This window comes from Trichoplusia ni, chromosome 3, assembly GCF_003590095.1.
Source record: "Trichoplusia ni isolate ovarian cell line Hi5 chromosome 3, tn1, whole genome shotgun sequence".
Taxonomy (NCBI): domain Eukaryota; kingdom Metazoa; phylum Arthropoda; class Insecta; order Lepidoptera; family Noctuidae; genus Trichoplusia; species Trichoplusia ni.
Window position 1 is genome coordinate 6,478,638 of NC_039480.1, and position 24,712 is coordinate 6,503,349.

Below are 24,712 nucleotides of genomic sequence, written 5' to 3' on the forward strand. Positions count from 1 at the left end.
ATTTCTTTCATCTCTTCTTACACAGTTGATGTACCCCCTGGTGTCAGAGTGTCTCCCGCCCGTAGTCCTCTGACGTGACGCAACACACACTTGAAACATTCTCACGTGTGTCACGCCTCACCATGTTTTCTGCCACCGTTTTTAGCAAGTGATATCATGAATGCGAAAAGAACTTTGTACGTGGATTCGAACCAACGACCTTTGACTTGGCAGTCCACCTACCACTACCTACTAGGGTATCTCCTTAAATTGTTATCAAAAAAAATATAAACAAATAATTATTTGAGTGCGTAGTCTGACCTTTAATCAAGAATTGTTTGCTCATCATACAAGCTTTGCTTAGTTTGAGACTAGATGCGAAAACATACTAGGTTAGGACAGTTATGTGACGGGCGACAAACATTTCTTTACAAGGAGCCTATCAAATAATAAATGCGGACAACATCACATACATTGTTCTGAACCCAAAGTAAGTTGCTAAAGCACTTGTGTTATGGAATTCAGATACAACGAAGGTACCACAAACACCCAGACCCGAGACAATGTAGAAATGTGAATTTTTACATTGACCCGACCGGGGATCGAACCCGGGACCTCAGAGCTAGCGACACCTTGAAACAGGTGCTTACGCCACTCGACGAATGATCCACTACCAGGCATATTCCTCACCCAAGTAGCTAAAATACCCAATTCTACCTTTTTAGGTTATCGGACTATCCTACGACACCCAAAAAGTAAATTTTTCAATAAACCTAAAAATGGGAGGACGTTATTTATCTCAGAAGTTAGAATGGATGACACGATGTTATTTATTTAATTATCACACTAATCTACCATTACAGGTTACTTAACCTAATGCGGTAGCTAGGACTAAACAAAGGTCTAAGTATTTATGTGAACTAGGGTTTCAAAGATCGTGTTGATTCTTTTTTTATTTAACGTGCAATAGCTGTCATTTGGTCCCATAATTATTATTTTTTTTAAAACGACTCCCGCGCTAAGGAATTTAATCCTTTTGTCGCGGGGTGTTTCACAAACATACAATTCACATGCACAAAAACACCCAGACTCAGAACAAGCATTCGTGGATCACTCAAATGCTTGTCCTACGCGGGGATCGAACCCGCGACACGTCGCGCACAGTGGGTTTGGCGTGATGACCTCAACCACTCGGCTATCCGTGCAGTCAAATCATCAGAAATCATCCAGTTTTGTTCAGTATTTCTTTATTGGAAGTTGCTTTTATCAAAATCAAAAATCATTTATCCAAATTAAGCTATTAAATACCACTTTTTGAAGGTTAGGTTACATTGGACAGCACCTAGTTGCTCCACCCGTCACCGCTCCCTAAGTGCTCTTGCTGTGAGAGAAGAAATAGAGCAACAAACTGCCTAGCAGCACGCTGTCTTCCGTATTTAAATACGTTTTATTAGTTTACTTGTAACTATGTAAGAATGTATTGGAATCTATATTTTTATGATGTTAAACTAATGTTACTATACTAATATATAAAGCTGAAGAGTTTGTTTGTTTGTTTGAACGCGCTAATCTTAGGAACTACTGGTTCGAATTGAAAAATTCTTTTTGTGATGTATAGACCATTTATCAAGGAAGGCTATATTCTATATAACATCACGCTGCGACTAATAGGAGCGAAGATACAATGGAAAATGTGGAAGAAACGGGGAAAATTCTAACCTCGTGGAGCTAGTAATTCATGAACCTTAAACTCCACAGTCAAAACCCCCACATCCTACCCATTTAACAAAAAGAATCTAATTAAAAAGATCGTAATTTCCGAAATGTATTTTAAACTTTGTCCAAACTCGTTAGTTTGAAACTTGGTGACACTTGAACATTCTTAAGACTTACGTAAAATTTACGAGAGGAAGGCGGACACAGGAATTTCATTATTAGATATCTGCCGAACATGATGTAGCACACAATTGGATGGTGGCAGGGAACCGAAGACTGGAGGAATAGGGTTTTTAATAGAAAAATAATTTATAGATTGAATAAATCTAAATACTCACGTTTTTAAAGTAAAATTTTGTCAGTTTTTATAGTTGTAAATTGCATTGTCATTTGGTTTGAGTCTACCCTGAAAATTTCAGCCTGCTAGCTTATCGGGAAGTGCCTGAAAATTTAGTTGTAAAGTCCAGCCGGAACGACATACAAACAAGAAAGTGAGTTTATTGAAACGTGGGAAAGTGGTGCGTTTACTTACGTACACGCGTGAGTATTTGTAATTCTTTGACATCATTGAAAAATTGTTTTAAATTGGATGCAAATAATAATTAATTACTATAAAGAGACTGGAAAAGGATAATCAATAAAGTTCACTTTCAAACCTAAGAGACGGATGGTGCTAGGAATTTACAATTTCAACCGCAAACTTTGACAATAGAAGACCGTAAAATAAGCGAACATACGAATGAATTCATTACTTGGACATATTGATTTTTTTTTACTTTTCATATACATACATAGAAATATACATACATAGATAGAGCTCGTGGCTAAGCTATAACCGCATAAGTGATTCGATCACAGGTTAAGCTATGCTTGACGCGGTTGGTCCGTGGATGGGTGACCATCTTTGTCATAAGGAGTTCCTCCGTGTTTCGGAAGGCACGTTAAATTGTGGGTCCCGGCTGTTATTCCTACATCTTTGACAGTCGTTACAGATAGTCAGAAGCTGAAAAATAGTCTGACAGCCAGTCTAACCAAGGGGTGTCGTGTTGCCCAGGTAACTAGGTTGAGGAGGTCAGATAGGCAGTCGCTCCTTGTATAACACAGGTACTTAGCTGCATAGTTGGGAAAAGGCTAGGCCAATGATGACATATGATGTATTGAGTTGACAGGTCTAATTTAGGCACTGAGCTTTTGTCTTGGTTTTCACGGTTCTGTACACAATGGGAAACGGGACCCAGTAACAAAAGCTCCGCAGCTGTCCTTCCGTCTGTCACCAGTCTGCATCTCGAGAACCGAATAGAATGGGACAGATTTTATTATGAATAATTAATTTGTAATTCTTTTACTGCCTAAAGTAACATTAAATAAAAATTAAATCATAGTTTAACTTTGGCAATGTACTATAACATTTGATAAATAAACATTAGGTATTAAACAAAAAATATTTTCTTTCGTCGATTTCTGCGGGACGAGCGTTTCTCAAGTCTGATTTACACTTGACCCGTATTTTATACTAATAATAGTAACCAACGAAACCGATAAAATAATCACACGTGACATAATCAATTGATCCTCAAAAAATAGACGATATTCTCACCAACTACAACCCTCTTTAACCAACAAAGATACTTTAACTATTTACGTTAAAAATTAACAGGATCATCTATAGAATACTGGTGACCCCTGGTATAGGAATAATGTGTCTCGTAACCGACGCAAGTCCGACTCGTGACCGGCGCGTGTCTGACACGCTGCCAGTTGCCGATACGCACAATTGTGTAGCACCCCTTGTAAACGCGCGTTGGCTAGTTACCCTATTGTATGTGAACGAAATGGTTTTAAACCTTCATGGTATTTTACCATGGTTGAAGTTTTGTTGTGTTTAAAAGAAGGTTTGGTTTTCGATGGGTGGTGATTTTTGTTATTTTTTCTTAAATAAATAATAAATAAATAAATAAATGCGGACAACATCACATACATTGTTCTGAACCCAAAGTAAGTTGCTAAAGCACTTGTGTTATGGAATTCAGATACAACGAAGGTACCACAAACACCCAGACCCGAGACAATGTAGAAATGTGAATTTTTTACATTGACCCGACCGGGGATCGAACCCGGGACCTCAGAGCTAGCGACACCTTGAAACCGGTGCGTGCGCCACTCGACCACGGAAGTCGTCAGTTAGTTAGTTAGTTTTTAGTGTTTTAAATTTAAATGGTAAACCCCACGTTTTTAAATGTCACTCCATTCAAATTTTATCGTATCGGTCCAGCTGTTTTTATAGTTGTAAATAGCATTGCAACCGGAACGACAAACAAACAAGAAAAGTGAGTATATAAAAACGTGGAAAAAAAATATTAAACTTGTTTAAGTTGTGTAAGGCTATGATTTCTGTCCGTCTGTCTTTAACTAAGCTATATCTCATGAACTATTATAGTTATACAGTTGTTTTTTTTTCTGATTTTATATTTTTATCTCTATAATAAAAATCGTTGGTGACCAATTTTCATTTTACCTGATTTTAGCTAAACTCTCGCAAAATGAAGTCACACATGCATAAAGACACCCAGTCTCACACAAAATCCACGGAAAGGATTTAGGCGAAACTTGGTTAAGGGTCGTTCTCAAAAATGTGGCACATTTCGACAAAAAATATAGACTTTGAGAAATTTTAGGTTTTTCCTGTAGAAATCTGTTTGAGGTATTTTTCTGGTAAGGAATAATGAAAAGGGAACTCATTATGTGCATTCCCTTATTAAAAAAAGCTAATTAAAAAATACAGTGCACAGGTTAAAGAGACATGGCACAGGATAATGAGAAAATACTGACAAGTGAAAGAGAGTCAAACAGGTTACTGAAAAAATAACAACGGATTCTTGTTAAATCAGCATTTATTTAAAAAAAAACAATCAAAACTACTCTTTCTGAGCTATAAAAAAATCTGATCTTAACACTTATCGACATAGGTGATATCAACATAAAATAATTATTCCCATAACTAAAATAGTTATATTCAAGTACTTAATTAATCAGTCTTAAGTAATCAGTCGTAAAAAACGTTTTTCTTTAGTTACCAACTTACGCTTACCTTGTGCAAATAAACAAAAAATCTTTGTGTGTAATAAACAAAATAAAAACAGCCAAGTTCGAGCCGGACACGCGTATGGAAGGTTCCGTACCATTGCCCATAAAACGGACACACAAAAGTCATTTCTGAAGTATGGGATATGGGAAATATGCCATCTCTGTGAAAATTTTAACTGTTTAACTCTCACAGTTCTTGTGATACAGCCGGGTGACAGACGGACGGACGGACACCCTTTGGGTACGGAACAATGAAAATAGAGTAAACCTTAAAATATCTCGTCATCTGAAAAATCAGCCACATTTTGACTTAAAATGTTGTCTAAGGTACTTCTTCGAAGTTCAGATGGCAATTCTATTTCGGAAAGTGCTGAAAATGGTGTAGATCTATGAAGCGTTGTAACACTTATATCATCTACAGGTACAGAAAGATCTGTTTCAGGAGCAACAAACTCGTCATTGTCATCTGAAACATCAAAGAAGTCCAGGCGAGTCTTTACATGTCGAGGAGTTTGCTTCATAGAAGATTCTTTTGTTTTTTTACGTTTTGGCTTCGGTGTCGAGACGAGAACATTATGAAAGCCAAGGTGTTTTCCATGCTTACAGTATTCAGCCTCAGTTAAGCACGTTTCTTTGGTACAACTAAGACGTCTTAAAACAACAGACGTGCTTCTAGAATTACACCATACAATTTGGTGGACTTGTTGGGTACCTTTAAATGGTTGTAACTTATCAGGGAGTAACAAATCTTTTTCAAAAATCTTATAATCGGAAACAGTTTCAGTTACAACATTTTTTAGGTTTTGCGTTAATAAACGGGAAAAACTTTCAAAATCTGGCACATCAGCTCCATGGTTAACACATGAATCAGCAGTACGCTTTATAACAGCTCCGACTCCATCTGGAGCTCCTTTGCCGTGTCCAGATTCAGAGTAGTTCCATGTTACACATTTCAGTTGAGGGTAGTTCCATCTTAGAGCTGTAATAACATAATATATCTTGTAATTTCTATATTGACTGGTTGCAGAATCCGACACTATATGAAAAGTTGTTATTTGTGGTGAATGTGCTTTTAAGTAATCTATTATGGGATCCATATGAGCCCATACAGCTGCAGTATCATGTCTGAGATTCGGACTAAACGTGGCAAAGCATTGTGTTTGTTTCTGCATATTCACGTCAAAAAAATAAAGTACACTGGTGTGAATAGTGATTTGCGGCTTACTAGCTCCAAAATGTGCCGATTGGATTTCTTTTGCATATGAGCATTTATAGTTTTCTGAATAATCAACGTGGATTACAGCTTCCTCAGGTTTCAGCTGTTCTTTTATTTCTTTTATTGCTTCTTGCTGACTCACCATTCTTCCACAGTGTTTCATATATTTATCTATCATATCTTCGAAAAGTTTTATAGCTTCTTTTGGTTTTGTCTTCATTTTTTCTTTCTTAACTAATCTTATTGTCTTATTGCAACCGTTTTGTACTATAGTTTCAGTTTTAGAGTTCCATGACCAATAGTAAAAGTCAGTAGCATCGTCATATACCAGATATTGAATAACATTATCATTACAGTTGATGCAATCTCGGAATAAACATCTAGCATTATATACATTGCAGCAAATTGTTTTCAGCAGATTAGTAGCATCCTTTGGCGCTATAATTTGGTGTTTGTGAAGTGCAGATACTATGAGTTGAAAATTTTCGTGAATCACACAAAGACACATTTCTTTTGGTCTTTTAGAAGCAGGTAAAATCCAAAATGGTCTAAATCGACAAAAAGTAGCAAAGCTCAAAATATAGGGTTGGGACGAATTGAATTTTTTATGAAGATTACCCAGAGAATCATTTAAATATCGTTTTTGTACCTTTATACCTTCCTTCTTGACGTACTCTTTTTTTCCAGCCGTGCAGCTACTATTTTCATCGTCCGACAGAAACGTTTTTACATCCTTCTTCTTTTTCAACACTGATTGTTTCTTGGGTAAATCCCTTTTTCTAAACATTGTCTTAAATTTTCTGTGTAATTTTGCAGATTTGAATTGTTGTTGAAGACTTGCTGATATTATTTGTTTAATTTTGTACGATTTCTCATTCTTATACGACTGCAACAAAGCTTCTTCCGTTGAGTCATCACGGCTAGTGCCAGGTAAAGCTGGGTCGTAAATATTTGCATTTAATGATTGAAGTCTGGATAGTTTTTTTCTAAAGGCATCATTAACTTTTTTTACTGATTGCAGTTGGAGTCTTAAGGATGCAATTTCTTTGTCTTTTTTATATCTCAGCTTTCTAACTAAACGTTGAGCACTGGGAGAGACAATTTCAGCTGAATTTACCGATGAGACATATGAACTTGCTGGACTAACATCTCTTGACCTGAGGTAGGACCTAGTGATTCTTCCACACTCAGATTTGCCCAGGCTTTCAGGGTAATTTCCGTTACTGCCTCCAATATTTTCGGGATTGATATTTTCTATATCACTGGAAGGTGGACTGTTGCACTCAAGAAAGAGTTGTATCCTTGCTTTTGCTTCTTTTTTGCGTTGATATGATTTTTTTGCGTCTTCTCTCCATTTTTTTCTTAACATTCTTTGGTCTCTCGCTGGCAATTTATCTATAGACGTAACCTTACCCTCTTTTTTACGTTTCTCGTACTTTTCTTTATTTCTTTCTTTGTATTTTGCGTAAAGATCCGGGTTGTTTTTTATTTTTTCGTACCTCTTTCTTTCAAGTTCTCTTTTCCTAGCTAAGATTTCTTCTTTTGTCTTACTCTTTCGTTTTGGCATTTTACCTTAAAAATGAAAATATAAATAAACCTCGGAACAATATGAGCCGTAATTATTGCACACATTGCACACATTGCTTCTACGACAAATTGAAAATGCAATAACTAAGTACCCAAATAAGTTTAAATGTATTGTTTTAACACATACACATACAACAAGAATAGAACCATGCATATGTTGCTTATTTGCATGAAATAGAAACTTGATTATAATTTAAAATTGAAGGAAATTAAGAAAAGTCTCTTTAACCTGGTCTGTGTGTCTTTAACCTGTGCTTTCCAAGCAGGTTAAAGACACACAGGTTAATGAGAATATGACTGTTAACATCTTATAACAGCGTAACGGTTCCAATTCAGAAGTTTATACCTATGCTATTAGGAAAGGTGCATTGAATATTATATTTAAATAAACGCAATTCAAAATCAACTTAACCATTAACAATAATATTAGAGACAGAATAAAGATAACATACCAATTACAAACTCCGACTGATGTTTTTCGATCTTCTTTTTCTAAAACTGCCAATAATCAAAACGCGTACAGTCCTGTCGGTGGTTTGCTCGATACTGGCGGGTGCGTCTGGGCGGGGAAGGGACATCGAGGACGTCACAGTATACGAGTGCCGTGCGATTGTGTGCAAGCACAGGTTATAGAGAAAATAACGTTGGACATTTGTTTTTCGTGAATAACTTTGAAATTAGGTTTATAATATAAATATGGTCTATGTTAGCTTAAAATTAATCATATACAAGACTTTAGTTTTAAACATTTTTAAATTTATTTTAAACCGAATATATTTTTATTTTACTTTAAAGTGCCACAAGTCGTGTTTGGACACGCCAGGTCACAGAGAAACAAATACATTAAATTCAATTTGTAGTTAGTATGTACTATTAAATTCCATAAAATTACATAGCCTCTGTGTAAAAAGTATCTTTAAATAAAATACTTAACAAAATTATATACATCTCTTAAGAAAAAAATAAAAATTTCTTACAAAAACTGTACGGCAGGTTACAGTGCCACTTTTTTGAGAACAAGCCGGTATACAGATAGTTTATAACCAGGATTAACACATAGGATAGTTATCATCCCAATTTTATGTCCCTATGTAATCATTTTCGATGTGTACCAATAAAGATAAATCCAAAAGAAACTCTACAAATAGACACAAAATTTGTTTTTAAATACTTTAAAATTTTAAGCAATGGTACTATTGGTACCACACTCGCCCCTAACTAGTATTGATGAATGCACGCCACGCGCCGGTACCTTTGAGAACTGGGAACTAGAGGGGTGGTTATGTCTGCCAAGGGAGTGGTATAAGTCCTAAATGGGATCATGTTCACGCCATGTTATAAGGAATGATGAGGAATGCAGAGCAATTGTAAGTTTGTTTTTTGAACGCGCTAATCTCAGAAACTATTGAGCGGTATGAAAAAAAATTTCTGTGTTAGATAGTACACTCATTGAGGACGGCAATCCCTACTAATATTATAAATGCGAAAGTAACTCTGTCTGTCAGTCTGGTACGCTTTTTAAATTGAAATGAAATTTGTTAAATAAATTGAAATTGGGTACAGAGTTAGAGTTGACCTTGAGAAAGGACATAGGATAGTTTTTTACCCGGACTTTTGAAGGGTTCTCTTGGAAACGCGATATAACCGACCTCGACGCGGGCGAAAGCTAGTAAGTAGTAGGATATACATCTGCCAAGCTATGATTTATAGGAACACAATAGTAATGAAATATCTTACAACTAGGGGCAAAAGTACCGTGGATTCAAAAAAAAATACGATTTTACAAATTTCTAATATTTATTTTCTAACGCCTTACCACGCGGACGAAGTCGCGGGCATCAGCTAGTTCTGTTTATAATTGAAAGGTCTGGTGATCTAGTGGCTAGTGTCCGACGACACGATTTTTTTAACGACAGCCGCATTAAGGATTTTAATCCTTGTGTTTCACTAAGTGTGCCTTAGGTTTCACAAACATATAAATCACATGCACAAAGACTCCCAGACTCAGGACAAGCATTCGTGGATCACACAAACGCTTGTCCTACGCGGGGATCGTGTCAACACGTCGCGCTCAGTGGGTTTGGCGTTGTGACCTCAACCATTCGGCTAAAAAACTTTCTTAACATTTGACATTTTAAATTAACCGTATTGGCATTGGTATAAATAATTATGAAACATCTAAATCATTTTGTAACCGCGACGAAGTAATAATAAATTACGGGAGCTCATTTTGGGCGGGCCCGCGAGTCAAATCAGTCTAAAATCAAAAGTATTTGAAGTATTTTGATTTTTTCATAGATACTTTTCAAACGAAACAAAAATTATAAAAAAAATCATAGTCAAAACACTTTTTATTGCAAACGTTGCTATGCCATATGAAGAAAGGGAAAGTAAAAAAAACAAATGTTCAATTCTCAGACCTACCCATGTACACAAAATTTCATGACAATCGGTCGAGCAGTTTCGGAGATGTTCAATTATGTACACTGTTACATTAGAATGTTGACAAGTATTTTTGTCTTTATCTGTACTATAAACATTGACAGAGTCAAACTCTAAAGCGAGACGTGTAAGTTAGACCCGTGACGTAACGATATCACAAAATATTCACACAGAAGTGACGTCACGTTTAAGTTCAATTCATTGTAATTAAATCAATTTAAGTATGTTCGAAAGAATTCGTGTACATTATTATTTCCAACTACCTTTTATCTTTCTTCGTCATTAAACTTACTCACATTTTAAACTCCAAAAAAATTGCCAAACGTCCATACCCAATCAGAATCCAATCCCGTATGTTTTACGTGCAACATTGAATAATGATAATTTTGCGTCGTTAGCGCCACCTGGTGTCGACAATTAGCAAGTTTCGTGCGTGCCTTATTGTACTAGCTGATGTATATCTATGTTTATTCGGTGAATAATTGAAGTATTATAATTTTTGGGGTTAAAGAAAGTTTAAAAACGGACTTGAAAATCGATATTTTTTTTTCGTTTTCGATCAAGCCATTTTTATTTTGTTTAAAATCGACTCAGTGTGAATCGGACTGAGGGTTCATTACAAACATACTCTATACCCCTCTGTCTGTCCATTGGTTTAATTTTATCTCATAATCTCGGAATTTTAACCGTCTAACAATCACAGTTCATTCAAAGAAAATAAAGAAAGAATATATTTCTGTTTCAACAGATACAGTTCAGTGCCAATCAGACGGGTAGAAAGCGGAGCTTTATAATCAACTAGCTGTTGCCCGCGACTTCGTCCCCGTGGGAAGTAGATAATAATATAAGTTATGATTTATAACCGCCCTGGTTTTTTCACATTTTCCATTGTATCTTCGCTCCTATTAGTCGCAGCGTGATGGTTTATAGCCTAAAGCCTTCCTCGATGAATGGTCTATTCAACACAAAAATAATTTTTCAATTTGGACCAGTAGTTCCTGAGATTAGCGCGTTCAAACAAACAAACAAACTCTTCAGCTTTATATAGAAGTATAGATTAGGGATCAGTTTTACCCCTTAAAATAAGTGGAAAAAAACTCACTAAGGGATTGCAAAACGTTCCTCGAGTAAAGCATTATTATTTGTAAAACATAGGTATTCATCGAATAAATTAAATAATAACACTTGATTTATATTAAAACAGCTGCAAAAAGCTGTTCAGATAGAAAGCTTATATGTAAATCCAAGGTATAAGGTAACTCCATACCAAATTTCATCGAAATCCATCCAGCCGTTTTTGCGTAAAACAGTAACAAACACGCACACTTTCGCATTTACAATATTAATTTAATACCTTTTAAATAAACCCCTGTTACACCCCTTATAAATTCACACCCTACCAACAAAACTGTAAGTGACATTTAGCTAATATTTAAAAGATTTGTCGAGTCTAATCCTTGCTTTATTCGGAATAATTAAAAAGTTCCCTGGGAAAGTATTAAGGGCTGGTTCACGACAAACAAATAAATGATTAGGGCTGGTTTTGCATAAATTAAAATAAGCTATCTGTTGAGGGGGCATGGGAAGAAATTTATTGATCTATGTTTTTCGTTGTATTTGTACCCCAAGCGCAAAAAGAGGGGTATTATCAATTTGACTGACTGAAATTTTCAGGGTAGTTTTATACTCGATGACAATGTAATTTACAACTATAAAAACAGGTGGACCGTTTTTGATAAATTTGAATGAAGTCAACGAAGGTTTTTAGATTGTTTAAAACTATTAATTTACTTTAGTTCGAAACCTCGTGGTCGAGTGGCGCACGCACCGGTTTCAAGGTGTCGCTAGCTCTGAGGTCCCGGGTTCGATCCCCGGTCGGGTCAATGTAAAAATTCACATTTCTATTTGTCTCGGGTCTGGGTGTTTATGGTACCTTCGTTGTATCTGAATTCCATAACACAAGTGCTTTAGCAACTCACTTTGGGTTCAGAACGATGTATGTGATGTTGTCCGCATTCATAAAAAAAAAACCAAAATACATGTTATAAGTTTGATACCAATGTCTGTTTTTTAATTTAAACAAACGAAAACATATCAAAAACCTCAGAAAATACTTCAACATCTTTGATGTACAATAAATATTATTTTTCTGTCATTTTTTCGACTCCCCCAAGGATCAAAGGTCACAAGAGAGGGGTCTCTAATTTGACATTAAAACCAATATTGACTGGTGAGGGGTGCGGCCCGTGGGGAGCGGGTTCGGTGCTCGGTACCGCAATAATTGATATTGTAATTTATGATGTTGTTGTATTGATGTTTGACACGCCCTTTTTTGATGTAACAAGACTATTATTCGAAATTGAGTGTTGTTATCGAGAATACTTCTAAGATATATCTATAGGCAATAGTTATATGCGGTGTTTTTCTAAGCATTAACGAACCAAAGGTTTAATATCAAACCGTATTACTGAGGTTTTGCAATCTCATTATCTGTCCGTCTGTCACTCAGCTGCATCTCATAAACCATGATAGCAAGACACTTGAAATGTTAACAGGTGATGTATTCTGGATGCTTCCAGAACAACAATAAAAACGATTACATCTGAAATCGGAAGCTAGCGTGGTGATCAATTTGGTAGTGTTAGAGTCGGCTTCCAGTCTAACCGGATTCAGCTAAGTACCAGTGTTTTACAAGGAGCGACTGTCTATCTGACCTCCTCAACCCAGTTACCTGGGCAACACGACACCCCTTAGTTAGACTAGTTGTCAGACTTTCTAGCTTCTAACTACCTGTAACGACTGTCAAATATGAAGGAATAACAGCCGGGACATACCATTTAACGTGCCTTTCGAAATACGGAGGAACTCGTTATGAAAGTTGGTCAGAAGATAATATTCCACAACTTTCACTCAGCGCAGCGCCATCTAGTCTCAAAAAAAGCAAAGCTTGTATTATGAGTACTAGACAACTGATAAACTTACTTTTATATTTCTAAATACATACATAATATAGATAAATCACAGCCAGACACAGAACAAATGATCGTGCTCATCACTGAAACTTCTGTCCTGGGTGGGAATCGAACCCACGACCTCCGGTATAGCAGTCAGGGTCACTAACCACTAGACCAACAGGCCAGTCAAAGTTGTAGCTTAGGGACTAGTATTAATTCAAAATGCATCTACTATTGTAAATATTGAGGGCAAATCGATCGTAATTTCTCGCATGATTACACATACCCTTCACGCCCCAATGTTGTGGGGTAAGCAGTAGTGCCGTATGGTCAAGTGGATTGAGCAAATTGGAAATTGGAAATCGGTTATTTGGAGTTTAATGCGATTAGTAAAATTGTGGTATGCATTTTAAAAGTATGGAGAGGCCTATGTCCAGCAGTGGACAGCTATAGGCTGAGATGATGATGATGATTTTAAAAATAACGTTTATAATGGTTATAATTTTCTAGAATTAATGTCTTAAAGCTGATCAATTGCGAGCCAGAGTCAAGACTTTGAGAGTTCCGTACAAATAAAAACTATTTCTACTACTAAATAAACCAATTGTTTTAAAAATATATATTTTCAGTTGTTGTTATAAAGGCAACAATAAAAATACATCGTCAGTGAAAATTTCAGCTGTCTAACGATCACGGTTCGTGAGATACAGCTTATAGTGAGTGAGGAAACTTGGATTAAAATACATATTGTAATCTGATATCGGCTGCAGTGAGCTAGCGTGGTGATCAATGCTCAAACCTTCCCTATACGGGGAGAGGCCTGTGCCCAACAGTGGGACGTATATACACTGGTATTTTGTTTGTTCTATTTTTAATTTACAGTTAAATCTGTTTTCTTTATATGACTGCATGGCTAGCCCAGCGGTTGACGTCACGTCACGTCACTTGTAACGTGTTTGTTCAATCCCCGCGTAGGACAAGCGTTTGTGTGATACGCGAATGCTTGTCCTGAGTCTGGGTGTCTGTGTGCATGTGACTTGAATGTTTGTGAAACTCAAGACATGAGGATTACATTCCATAGACTGGGAGTCGGTTACCCGATTCGATTCCCACTCAGAACAATCTATATCTGTATACTTATACTAATATATAAAGCTGAAGAGTTTGTTTGTTTGTTTGTACGCGCTAATCTCAGAAACTACTGGTCCAAATTAAAAAATTCTTTTTGTGTTGAATAGACCATTCATCGAGGAAGGCTTTAGGCTATAAACCATCACGCTGCGACTAATAGGTGCGAAGATACAAAGGAAAATGTGAAAAAAACAGGACAGGTATAAATCATAACTTATATATTCTACCCACGGGGACGAAGTCGCGGGCAACAGCTAGTTGTTTATATGATGAGCATGATCATTTGTTCTGTGTCTGGGTGTGTACACAAGAATAAATTCTTCATAGTTTGCGTTGTTTCGTTAACAAAATAAATATCCAATATCAATTTCAACCCATAAATTCGGAAAAACATATTTTTCTTAATAATTCATTCGTACATTACTTCCCCTTCGCATAAATAAATATATAAACGGACCCCTCAATGCACAATTGATTTTACGATGGGGTAACTTAAGGGGCAGCTAGCAATATCATGTTTTCTTGCGTGATTTCGTATGGGTTATTTCATTAATACAGATTTTTAAGCGTATTAAAAATATTTTTATTTTAAACTAGCTAGCGAAAATTGTCGCACGAGAACATAAAATCGGGATAAATACTGTCTTATTTGTTAATCCTGGTCATAAACTATCTGTGTACCAAGTTTCGTCTAAATCGGTTCAGTAGTTTTTGCGTGAAAGTGTAACAAACATGCACATACAAACTGTTGTATTTAAATTTGTCGTTTGTATTTGTTTTTGGCCGTCCCACGCTGCGCTTGGTGGTACGTGGTCTCCACTCCAGAACTTTTCTGCCCCATCAGCCGTGCGATCTTCGCGCTACGTGGCCCGCCCATTGCCACTTCAGCTTGCTAATCCTACGGGCTATATCGGCGACTTTCGTTCGTCTACGGATCTCCTCATTTATGATTATTGAAGCTTCATAATTTAAATACTACAATAGGGATGATGACTGGGTATAAAAAGAAAAAAATCTCATTAGTCCCTCAGTTAGATAATTGAAAAGTATGAGACATGTATTTTTTCCTTTTTCAGAAAAAATAGAATTGACAAAGATTAACTACTTAAAAGTTTAGGAGAGGGGGCTTGTGACGTAACGATAGAGTAAAATTTATACCATATTGTGACGGTACGCGTAAGTTTCATTCAGTGAATAATTTGGTCAATTTATGTTTGCGGGACAAATTAAAAAATACGTATCCATTATTATACAAAAAACTACAAGACGGACACTGCAAAAAAAATTTGTCATCATCCCTATTGTTATTAAGCATCAAAACCTGACGAATGAAGAAACTGAAAGAAGTATTTTTTTATTAGTAACGTTCCGTGCTTTTCTGAAACGTCTCGTTTTACGGTTATTTTTATTACTCGTTGTCATGTAGTGTATGCAAACCTGATTCAATATTACTAAGTTCTCTGATACAATAATATTGTTTTTAACAACGAAAAACATAAACCGACTTCAAATAAAAAACAACAGACCTAAATTTTATGATTTTTTTATAGGACTGAATGACAGCTATTTAACGTTAAATAAAAAATCAAAGAATGAAAAACTCCTTTTTAAAGTTACTTGAAAAGAAAAAACCTTTGATTAGGTAGAAACAAATTTTATAATTATTGAAAACTTCAAACTCCATTTTACAACAGACGAGATAACTACTTATATTAAATATAAATAAATAAATGCGGACAACATCACATACATTGTTCTGAACCCAAAGCAAGTTGCTAAAGCACTTGTGTTATGGAATTCAGATACAACGAAGGTACCACAAACATCCAGACCCGAGACAATGTAGAAATGTGAATTTTTACATTGACCCGACCGGGGATCGAACCCGGGACCTCAGAGCTAGCGACACCTTGAAACGGGTGCGTACGCCACTCGACCACGGAGGTCGTCAAATATACTATTTAAAAACATATTTTTAACTAGCCCACTGTGTCCCACAGCTGGGCAAAGGCTTCCCCCAAATCCTTCCACGACTCTCTATTCTGGGCCAAAAACAATTTATATTAAAAAAATACTTATTTCAAATTAAAATATCTTTCCCCTAGCATACCATGGCATTTGCGATAATCGTTCGAACCTACGGAGGCCCGATGCCCCTTAAGGTCATTATTTCCGAATGACTTCGTCCCCTCACAGGGGGTTACGCTAAAAAAACATGTACCTACACACATCAATTGCATTCTTGTAGAAAATCATTCGGTTTTAATCTTGGTAAAGCAAGCGAAGGTTTTAGACGTAAGTTGCAAAGCAATAGGATATATGAATAAATCTTATAATCTATCTAATACACGGTGATTTTTTAGTCGTCTTACAAAAGGAGCCCAGTTCATGTATCCGACGTAAAATACCCCTAGACGCGATTATTATTTTTTTATCATCAACTAAGATGATAAGTACGAAGAAAAATTAAACAAGAGAAATCTGAAATATACTCTTAAAAATGATAAAAACGCCGCCGCCCGCGCCCCTCACCATTGTTACAAGGCTCGGACCGCGCTCGCAACAGAGCTGTGTTTCTAAAAAACTACGAATTGCATCATAATATTGAATAAAAATTGCATTTTTTTTTATTCAAATCTCATAAATACCTATTTTTTTATCATGAACGTGTTCTAGTCATTGGATACATGAACTGGGCTGCTTTTGTAAGACGACTAAAAAATCACGGTGTATATACTTATATACTTACTAATATATAATATTTTAAAGCTGAAGAGTTTATTTGTTTGAACGCGCTAATCTCAGGAACTACTGGTTTAAATTGAAAAATTATTTTATTCTTTTTGTGTTGAATAGACCATTTATCAAGGAAGGTTTTAGGCTATATACCATCACGCTGCGACTAATAGGAGCGAAGAAAAAATCATAAGTTATATCTTCTAACCACGCGGACGAAGTCGCGGGCAACAGCTAGTATAATATAAATTTGATAGAGTGAAGCCAAAAAGCGATTAAAAAGTGTGCTTTATAAAAGACTAGCTGTTGCCCGCGACTCCGTCTGCGTGGACTTCAGTTTACAGCGTTCGGTGGTCCCCGTTTCCGTGGAAATACATCCCCTTAGCGAACTTTTAGCTTTTACACACATTTTTAATTTTCCCTCGGGATTTATTTCAAAAATCGGGATTAAAGGTAGCCTATGTTCTTTTCCAAGTCAATGGCTATGTGCAAGCTGAATTTCAGCCAAATCTGTCCAGCCGTTTTTGCGTGATTGAGTAACAAACATCCACACTTTCACATTTATAACATCTACTAGTAAGGATTATTAAAATTTTCTTTAAAACTGATATTTTAATTTAAAATTTCTAAATTAAAATGCAAGCTACATCGTGAGATAACAGTTAATTAATATTCAAACCATCTATCTTTTAGATAACAGATCTTCGACAATGACGCATCGTTGCGATTTTATAATGAAAGATAGAAATATACTGATATACTTTTTAAAGCTTTGATGCAACAATCTCACTCATATTATAAACGCGAAAGTTTGTATGTATGGATGTTTGTTCCTCTTTCACGCAAAAAGCACTGAACGGATTTAGACGAAACTTTGTACACAGATAGTTTATAACCAGGATTAACACATAGGATAGTTTTTATCCCGATTTTATTTTCCTATTTGATCATTATTTATAGGTTTGTAGCGGGTGAGCTCGCGGGCAACAGCTAGACAGTAACAGAATCAATAAGATAAATAATAAATAAATGCGGACAACATCACATACATTGTTCTGAACCCAAAGTAAGTTGCTGAAGCACTTGTGTTATGGAATTCAGATACAACGAAGGTACCACAAACACCCAGACCCGAGACAATGTAGAAAATGTGAACTTTTTACATTGACCCGACCGGGGATCGAACCCGGGACCTCAGAGCTAGCGACGCCTTGAAACCGGTGCGTACGCCACTCGACCACGGCGGTTTCTCAAAAACAGAATACTGATTAACACCTTTCTATGCGATATAATTATATTATTAATATAATATTTTTCATTGTTACAGATGAGGTATCGGGCCTGGTGGCGTGGTGGTCGCGTGTGACAACATGGACGTCGCGTGGGTGGTGCTAGCCGCCGTCTTCATAGCGGCGCACGCGCAGAACAATAGAAGTAAGTCGGGAATGGGAGCTGGGAGTGTGTATGTGTGTGTGTGTGTGTGCATGATTGTAATAAATAGGCACGTTGCGTTGCGGATGTCCATGAGGAACCTTCTAAAAAAATTACATGGAATGGCAAAGGCAATGTGCATGTGACATGAATATTTGTGAGACCTTTAGTGTAGTTAGTGTGAGAAACTTTATAAACAAGGGTTTCTTTCGAGTGCACGGAAAGCGGAGTGATAGAGGCTACTGCGACGAATTTATTGGCGGGCCTGTTGGTCTAGTGGTTAGTGACCCTGACTGCTATACCGGAGGTCGTGGGTTCGATTCCTGCCCAGGACAAATGTTGTGTGATGAGCATGATCATTTGTTCTGGTGTCTGGGTGTAATTTATCTATACAATGTATGTATTTAGAAATATATAAGTATGTTTATCAGTTTTCTGGTAACCATAACACAAGCTCTGCTTAGCTTGGGATCAGATAACCGTGTGTGAGTTGTCCCAGAATATATATTGTCACGGTGTGTCTCGGGTTCGATGGCAGTTCAGTATAAAATGTTTGTGTGATAAGCGCGATCATTTGTTCTGTGATTGGGTGCAATTTATGTATTTCTAACATATACGTGTTTTGAAGTATATGAGTAAGTTTATCAGTACTGATAGTTCAAGCTTTGTTCAGTTTGAGACTAGATGGCGTTGTGTAAAAGTCGTTGAATATTATATTATTACGTACTTACAAAAATACGTGTAACTAAGTGTATTCTCATCCACCATTTATTCAGAAAAGCATTGTTTTATTTAGCCAAGGAACTACAACAAATAAATAACCAACAACACAATAAAACAATTATAATAAGTGATTATGTTGTTCCCGCGCAAATGGAGGCGACCGTCCGTCACTTCCGGGCGCCATTTTGTTGTTTTCAAACTATATGTATACTGGCTGCCCGCGGGCCCGCTCGCTACATATAGAAAATGATCCCACGGGAACATAATATCGGGTTGTAAAATATCCCATGTGTTAATCCTGATAATAAACTATCTGTGTAACAAGTTTCGTCTCAATCCGTTCAGTGGTTTTTGCGTGAAAGAGGAACATACAAATGTTTGCGTTTATAATATTTTTACACCGTGGAATAATACATCAGTAATATACGATTTCAGAGTGTAGTTTCGATTCCATTTTCACATTAATTCGTATTAGAATGTTGGTCAGGACTTTTTAATCAATTTCATCACCTGTCAACAGGTTATTCTTAAAACGGACAGAGCATAGTTTCAAATCACAGAGCCCTGACTTGTAACATCATATTAGCGTGACGTAGATTCTTCAAATGTATGTGAATGACATTCCTCTTCGACGAGTGACGTGACTCTGACTTGTCAGTTCAATACATTTGAGGGATTCGTCAGCGTTAGCGAGGAGATGTGTAACTTGTTTACCGGCCACAAAAAGGGTATTTCTTTAATAGTTTTCGCACCATAAATAGTAAATAAGATAATATTTTTTCGGGAATAAAATACAAGGTGTTTTGTAAAGGAATTTTGGTGATCAACAATGGAATTTTGGGACACACATTTCACAAAAAATAAAAACGTCAAGAGAATTGATAACTTCCTCTTTCAAGTTGGGTTAAAATACGACGGCTATTAAAATTTTTGCAGAGAGTGACTTTTTTAGGGTAAAAACTGGACCCTGTGACTAAGACTCGGCTATCTGTGCGTTTGTTGCCAGTCTGTATCTCATAAACCGTGAGAGGTAGTAGATATTTTGCAGATAATGTAATATTATAAATGCGAAAGTAACTCTGTCTGTCTGTCTGTTACGTTTTCACGACTAAACCACTGAACTGATTTTAATGAAATTTGGTACAGAGATAGAGTTGACCATAAAGAACATAGGATAGTTTTTATCCCGGACTTTTGAAAGGTTCTCCTGGAAACGCGATATAACCGACTTCGACGCGAGCGAAGCCGCGGGCGAAAAGCTTGTAATAAATAAAACAAACATAGATGTTAAGCTGCCTTTGGTAAGGTTATAAATTTGATGGGCGATTACATGTTTGTTTTTTATTAACCTATTTCTACATTTCTACGGCGTCAGCGTTTCTCTCGTTGACAAATAGTATTTTACTTTTCATTCAAACCTTCGATATTCTCGAAATATTATTCTAGTTCTCACGATTGCCAACAGATGGCGTTACTATCAATATCAAATGACATATGACAGGAGCTGTCACTTGTCAGTCTGTGATCAAATAAGGTGTTGTTAGCTTTCAGACTGTTGTCTACCAAATGGTATGAATAAGTAAATATTGAAATTGTATTTATACAATTTGTATAGTAAGTATGTAAGTACGAATATAACAGTTTTTTTTGAATCAGTGTGTTTTTGTTTCAAATAAATACATACATGTGTAGGCGTTAAATTATTATTATTCTTACTAGCCTGGAATGTCCCACTGCTGGGCAAAGGCCTCCCCACTCTTCTTCCACTTGTCTCTCTCAAGAGCCGCGAGTGACCAGTTCGGTAAGAAGGAATCCAGGTCATCCCGCCATCTCCGCCTGGGTCTGCCTCGCTGATGTCGGTTTTGTGTCACGGACCATTCGGTGGTAATTTTTGCCCATTGGTTGTTTGGCATACGACAGACGTGACCAGCCCAATTCCACTTCAACGTAGCAGCTTTATGAGTAACGTCTAAAAGTTTGGTTGTGGCACGGATCTTAGTATTTCTTATTCTGTCCATAACTTTAATGTTAAGAAGACTCCGTTCCATTCCTCTTTGGCAGACCTCGAGTGATAAATATGAATTAAAAAAGCCTGGTCAATTGCAAGAGTCGTATTCGCAACAATGAATACTCCATACACACTAAAGAAAAAGACATTTGCAAAAATACTGGTCACCCATCAAATCTACGTCCGTAACAACCGTTATTGATCTTCGAATCCTTAATATTACTAGATACCTTGAAATTTTACAATTACTCTTTGTTGTTACTTGCAGCGACAACAAGGATTCATAGTCTGTTATATTTTCGACTATCTAGCTATGACATTCCAGTGTCAGACGGAAGAACAGACAACAGTACCTCAGCAATATAGCTATACTAGCTGTTGCCCGCGACTTTGTCCGCGTGGTTAGAAGATATAAATTAGGAATTTTTGAGCGAAAGCCCTCGAAGATTAATATTTTTCCCCGTCTTTGCCACATTTTCCATTGTATCTTTGCTCCTATTTGTTGCAGCGTGATGTTCCTTTAAAACTTCCTCAATGAATGGTCTACTGAACACAAAAAGATTTTTTCAATTTGAACCAGTTGTTCCTGAGATTGGCGCGTTCAAACAAACAAACAAACTCTTCAGCTTTACTTCTATATATATTAGTATAGATATAGATTTCTGCCCTCTGGACACAAAATCCCCAAAAAATCTTCTCAAAAACAAAACATCATCATTCCCCTGCCCTTATCCTAATTATTATTTGCGGTCGGCGCAACATGTCTTCTTCTTCCATACATTACTATCTGACGTCATCTCACAAGAAACACTCTTTGCAGCCATATCATTTTTCACACAATCCATCCATCGTTTCCTTGGTCGGTTAATCCACATCCATACTCAACACCTTCCTCACCACTTGACTCTCATTCCTCCGCATAACACGCCCATACCATGACAGCCGGTTGCTACTTTCTTAAAAACAAAATAAATGGATTAAAATCCATACTTCCATTCAATCCGAACTTATAGACAAACGCAACCATTTATCAAGATCTAGACAATTTAAAATACCATTTCGGTGTCTGCGATAAAAAATAATAAACTGCCAAACTTTCAAAGTCTTTAAACTTGGATCTGGTTAACTTTGGAAAGCGGCTAAGATGTGTGGTTTTGACAGATGAAGAGATATATAGCAAGTAAGTTCAATGAGAAATGTGACGGATGGAGTTCCGATATTTTAAGAAAGTCAATTGGTTTCTGCATAAAATATATGGACGGAAATCGAGTGGAATAAAACAGGTTTTATTTATACTTAATATATTAAGCTGAAGAGTTTGTTTGTTTGTTTGTTTGAACGCGCTAATCTCAAGGACTACTGGTCCAAATTGATTTTTTTTTGTGTTGAATAGACCATTTATCAAGGAAGGCTTTAGGCTATAAACCATCACACTGCGACTAATAGGAGCGAAGATACAATGGAAAATGTGAAAAAAACAGGGCAGGTATAAATCATAACTTATATCTTCTACCCACGGGGACGAAGTCGCGGGCAACAGCTAGTTTATTAATAAACGATTCTCGTTGTAAGGAATTTAATTGTTGCGATGAAGGGTTTTACAAAACTTTAAATCACAGCCGCGACGTGTAGCAACGAATAAACATTTATCTGATCCACGAATGCTTGTCCTGAGTCTGAGTGTCTTGTGCATGTGACTTGAATGTTTGTGGAACCCAAAAATGAGGATTATTTTATTTTTATTTTTTTGCCCAACGCCATCTAGTCTCAAACTAATCAAAGCTTGTATTATGAGTACTAGACAACTGATAAACAAACTTATATATTTCTAAATACATACATAATTTAAAACCTACACCTAGACACAGAACCAATACAGACCAGATCGTACTCAATACATAAATATTTGGATTCCTGTATATGAATTCCGATATTTCCGATATAGCAAAGTCACTTACAACTAGAACCAGTGATCTGTCGCTCCTTATAAAATACTGGTATAGTTACCGGCACGGATCTTGAGCGCTCGGCGGAAGAGCAGGGGTTCGCTTGGCGCATCGTAAAATAAAACGTCAATCAATTGAGCGTACTCGTCGTTTTGAAGTGCATGCAACTGCAGCAAAGAGCGAATTTCAACCGCGATGCGCTGCGAGACAATCACTGCACTGTAGTCCGCCCCGCGACTCACTTCATACCGCAAAAGGGACTCAAAAAATCACTTCTGCGCAGGTCAAGGTCAGCGCTCATGATCCGTGCCGGTAACTATACTTAGCTGAATCTGGTTAGACTGGAAGCCGACCCCAACATAGTTGGGAAAAGGCTAGGCCGATGGTGACTATCCACTAGAATATAGCATATTGGGCCTTCCCGAAAATTCTTGTATTATTTTACAGCCTTCAACTTTTTTTATTTGATTCCTAATATTTCTTCTTCTTCCAGATGATGGTCCAAGGTTTCTGTCGCGAGGCCATTCCTTCAGAACCGTGGTGGGAGACACACTACTATTGCCGTGTCAAGTACAGAACTTAGGTAAGTGCCAGCACCGGGGCAGCAGATTTGTCCGAAAGGGTTACCGTGGCCCCGGTACACGGAGGGCAAAGGAAGGAACATGGGTGGGTTTTAGTCAGTAGGAGTCGAACACTCTCTTCCGCTCAACCCAAAGCTTGAGTCATTTGATGATATCCAATCCGAAAATGTATGTAGCCTGATTGTCTTATAAAGGTTTTATATTAAGACAAAACAATAACAAGAATGATGACATTTTTTTTTTTTCAGTATCCCTCTTTTAGTTTAATGCATAATAATGGATACGTATGCTTTAGATTCTGACTTTCAAACATAAATTGATCAAATAACAGTGAATGGAAAGAGTGATTGTGTTTAAATTTTAAGAAATGGTTACTACGCAAGCCCTAGGAATAAATAACATTTGGTATTATAAAAAAAAAATAACTTTTGTGACACTATTCACTAAATACTCCATCAATTTCGACCGATTAACGCCCAAAAAACTTCAAACACAACACGAGACAACTTCAAACAGATTATTAGTTAACTAATCTTGGTAATATGAAAGATTATTTAACGATTTTCTGACGTGATTTCATTTAAAGTCAGATTCTCAAAATATTTCTTCGTTATTTGTCCCTTAAACTTCCATATTTTAAACTCCACCAATACCACCAAGTGTCTTCAGCTCTACCTTTCATTCCAGGGTCGCTAGTCCTGCTCTGGCGCCGAGGACCGGCCGTGCTGACAGCAGCCAGCCTCATGGTGACCAGAGACGAGAGGTTCCGCCTGGTGGACGGGTACAACTTGCAGATCACAGATGTAGGGCCACAGGTGAGAATTGAATGGACATTTTGGTATTGAAATAAAGTATTTTATGTATGTAAGTAGGGTATAATCATCACTTGTGTGAAGGATTGCAACGCATTGCCATACACCGACACAGAAACGCGGATGACGTAGCACGGTGGTTCAGGTTTAGTCAGTAAGAGTCTGACACCACCCATTCCCTCCCCCGAGGGAGTGGGTGTCCATGAGAATTTCCACGCCTTAACAAAAAAAAAGGGTTTATCATCACTTTTACGTGTATTTTCTTGGGTTGCTTTCCCAAAATAAGAAAATGGAACTCGACTATAAGTCTATGCTGTCTGACTGTCTGTCACCATTCTATATCTATAATATAATTCACATAAGTAT

General features: G+C 36.9%; 2 protein-coding genes across 5 annotated transcripts in view; one reads left to right on the plus strand and one right to left on the minus strand.

Moving 5' to 3' along the window:
* LOC113491651 (igLON family member 5) overlaps positions 1-24,712 on the plus strand; it is a 108,970-nt gene that overhangs the window by 75,802 nt on the left and 8,456 nt on the right. For all 4 annotated transcript variants that reach the window (XM_026868727.1, XM_026868730.1, XM_026868729.1 and 1 more), the window contains 3 exons: positions 18,173-18,279; positions 23,447-23,536; positions 24,222-24,349. In XM_026868727.1, coding sequence (XP_026724528.1) covers positions 18,216-18,279; positions 23,447-23,536; positions 24,222-24,349 — 282 coding nt within the window. In that variant the 5' untranslated portion in view covers positions 18,173-18,215. The remainder of the gene's footprint in view (positions 1-18,172; positions 18,280-23,446; positions 23,537-24,221; positions 24,350-24,712) is intronic.
* LOC113491650 lies at positions 4,569-8,696 on the minus strand. Its single transcript, XM_026868726.1, has 2 exons — positions 8,035-8,696; positions 4,569-7,567 (listed from the first exon to the last, which is right to left on the minus strand). The coding sequence occupies exon 2, from the start codon at positions 7,560-7,562 to the stop codon at positions 5,049-5,051; it is 2,514 nt and encodes an 837-aa protein (XP_026724527.1). The 5' UTR covers positions 7,563-7,567; positions 8,035-8,696; the 3' UTR covers positions 4,569-5,048.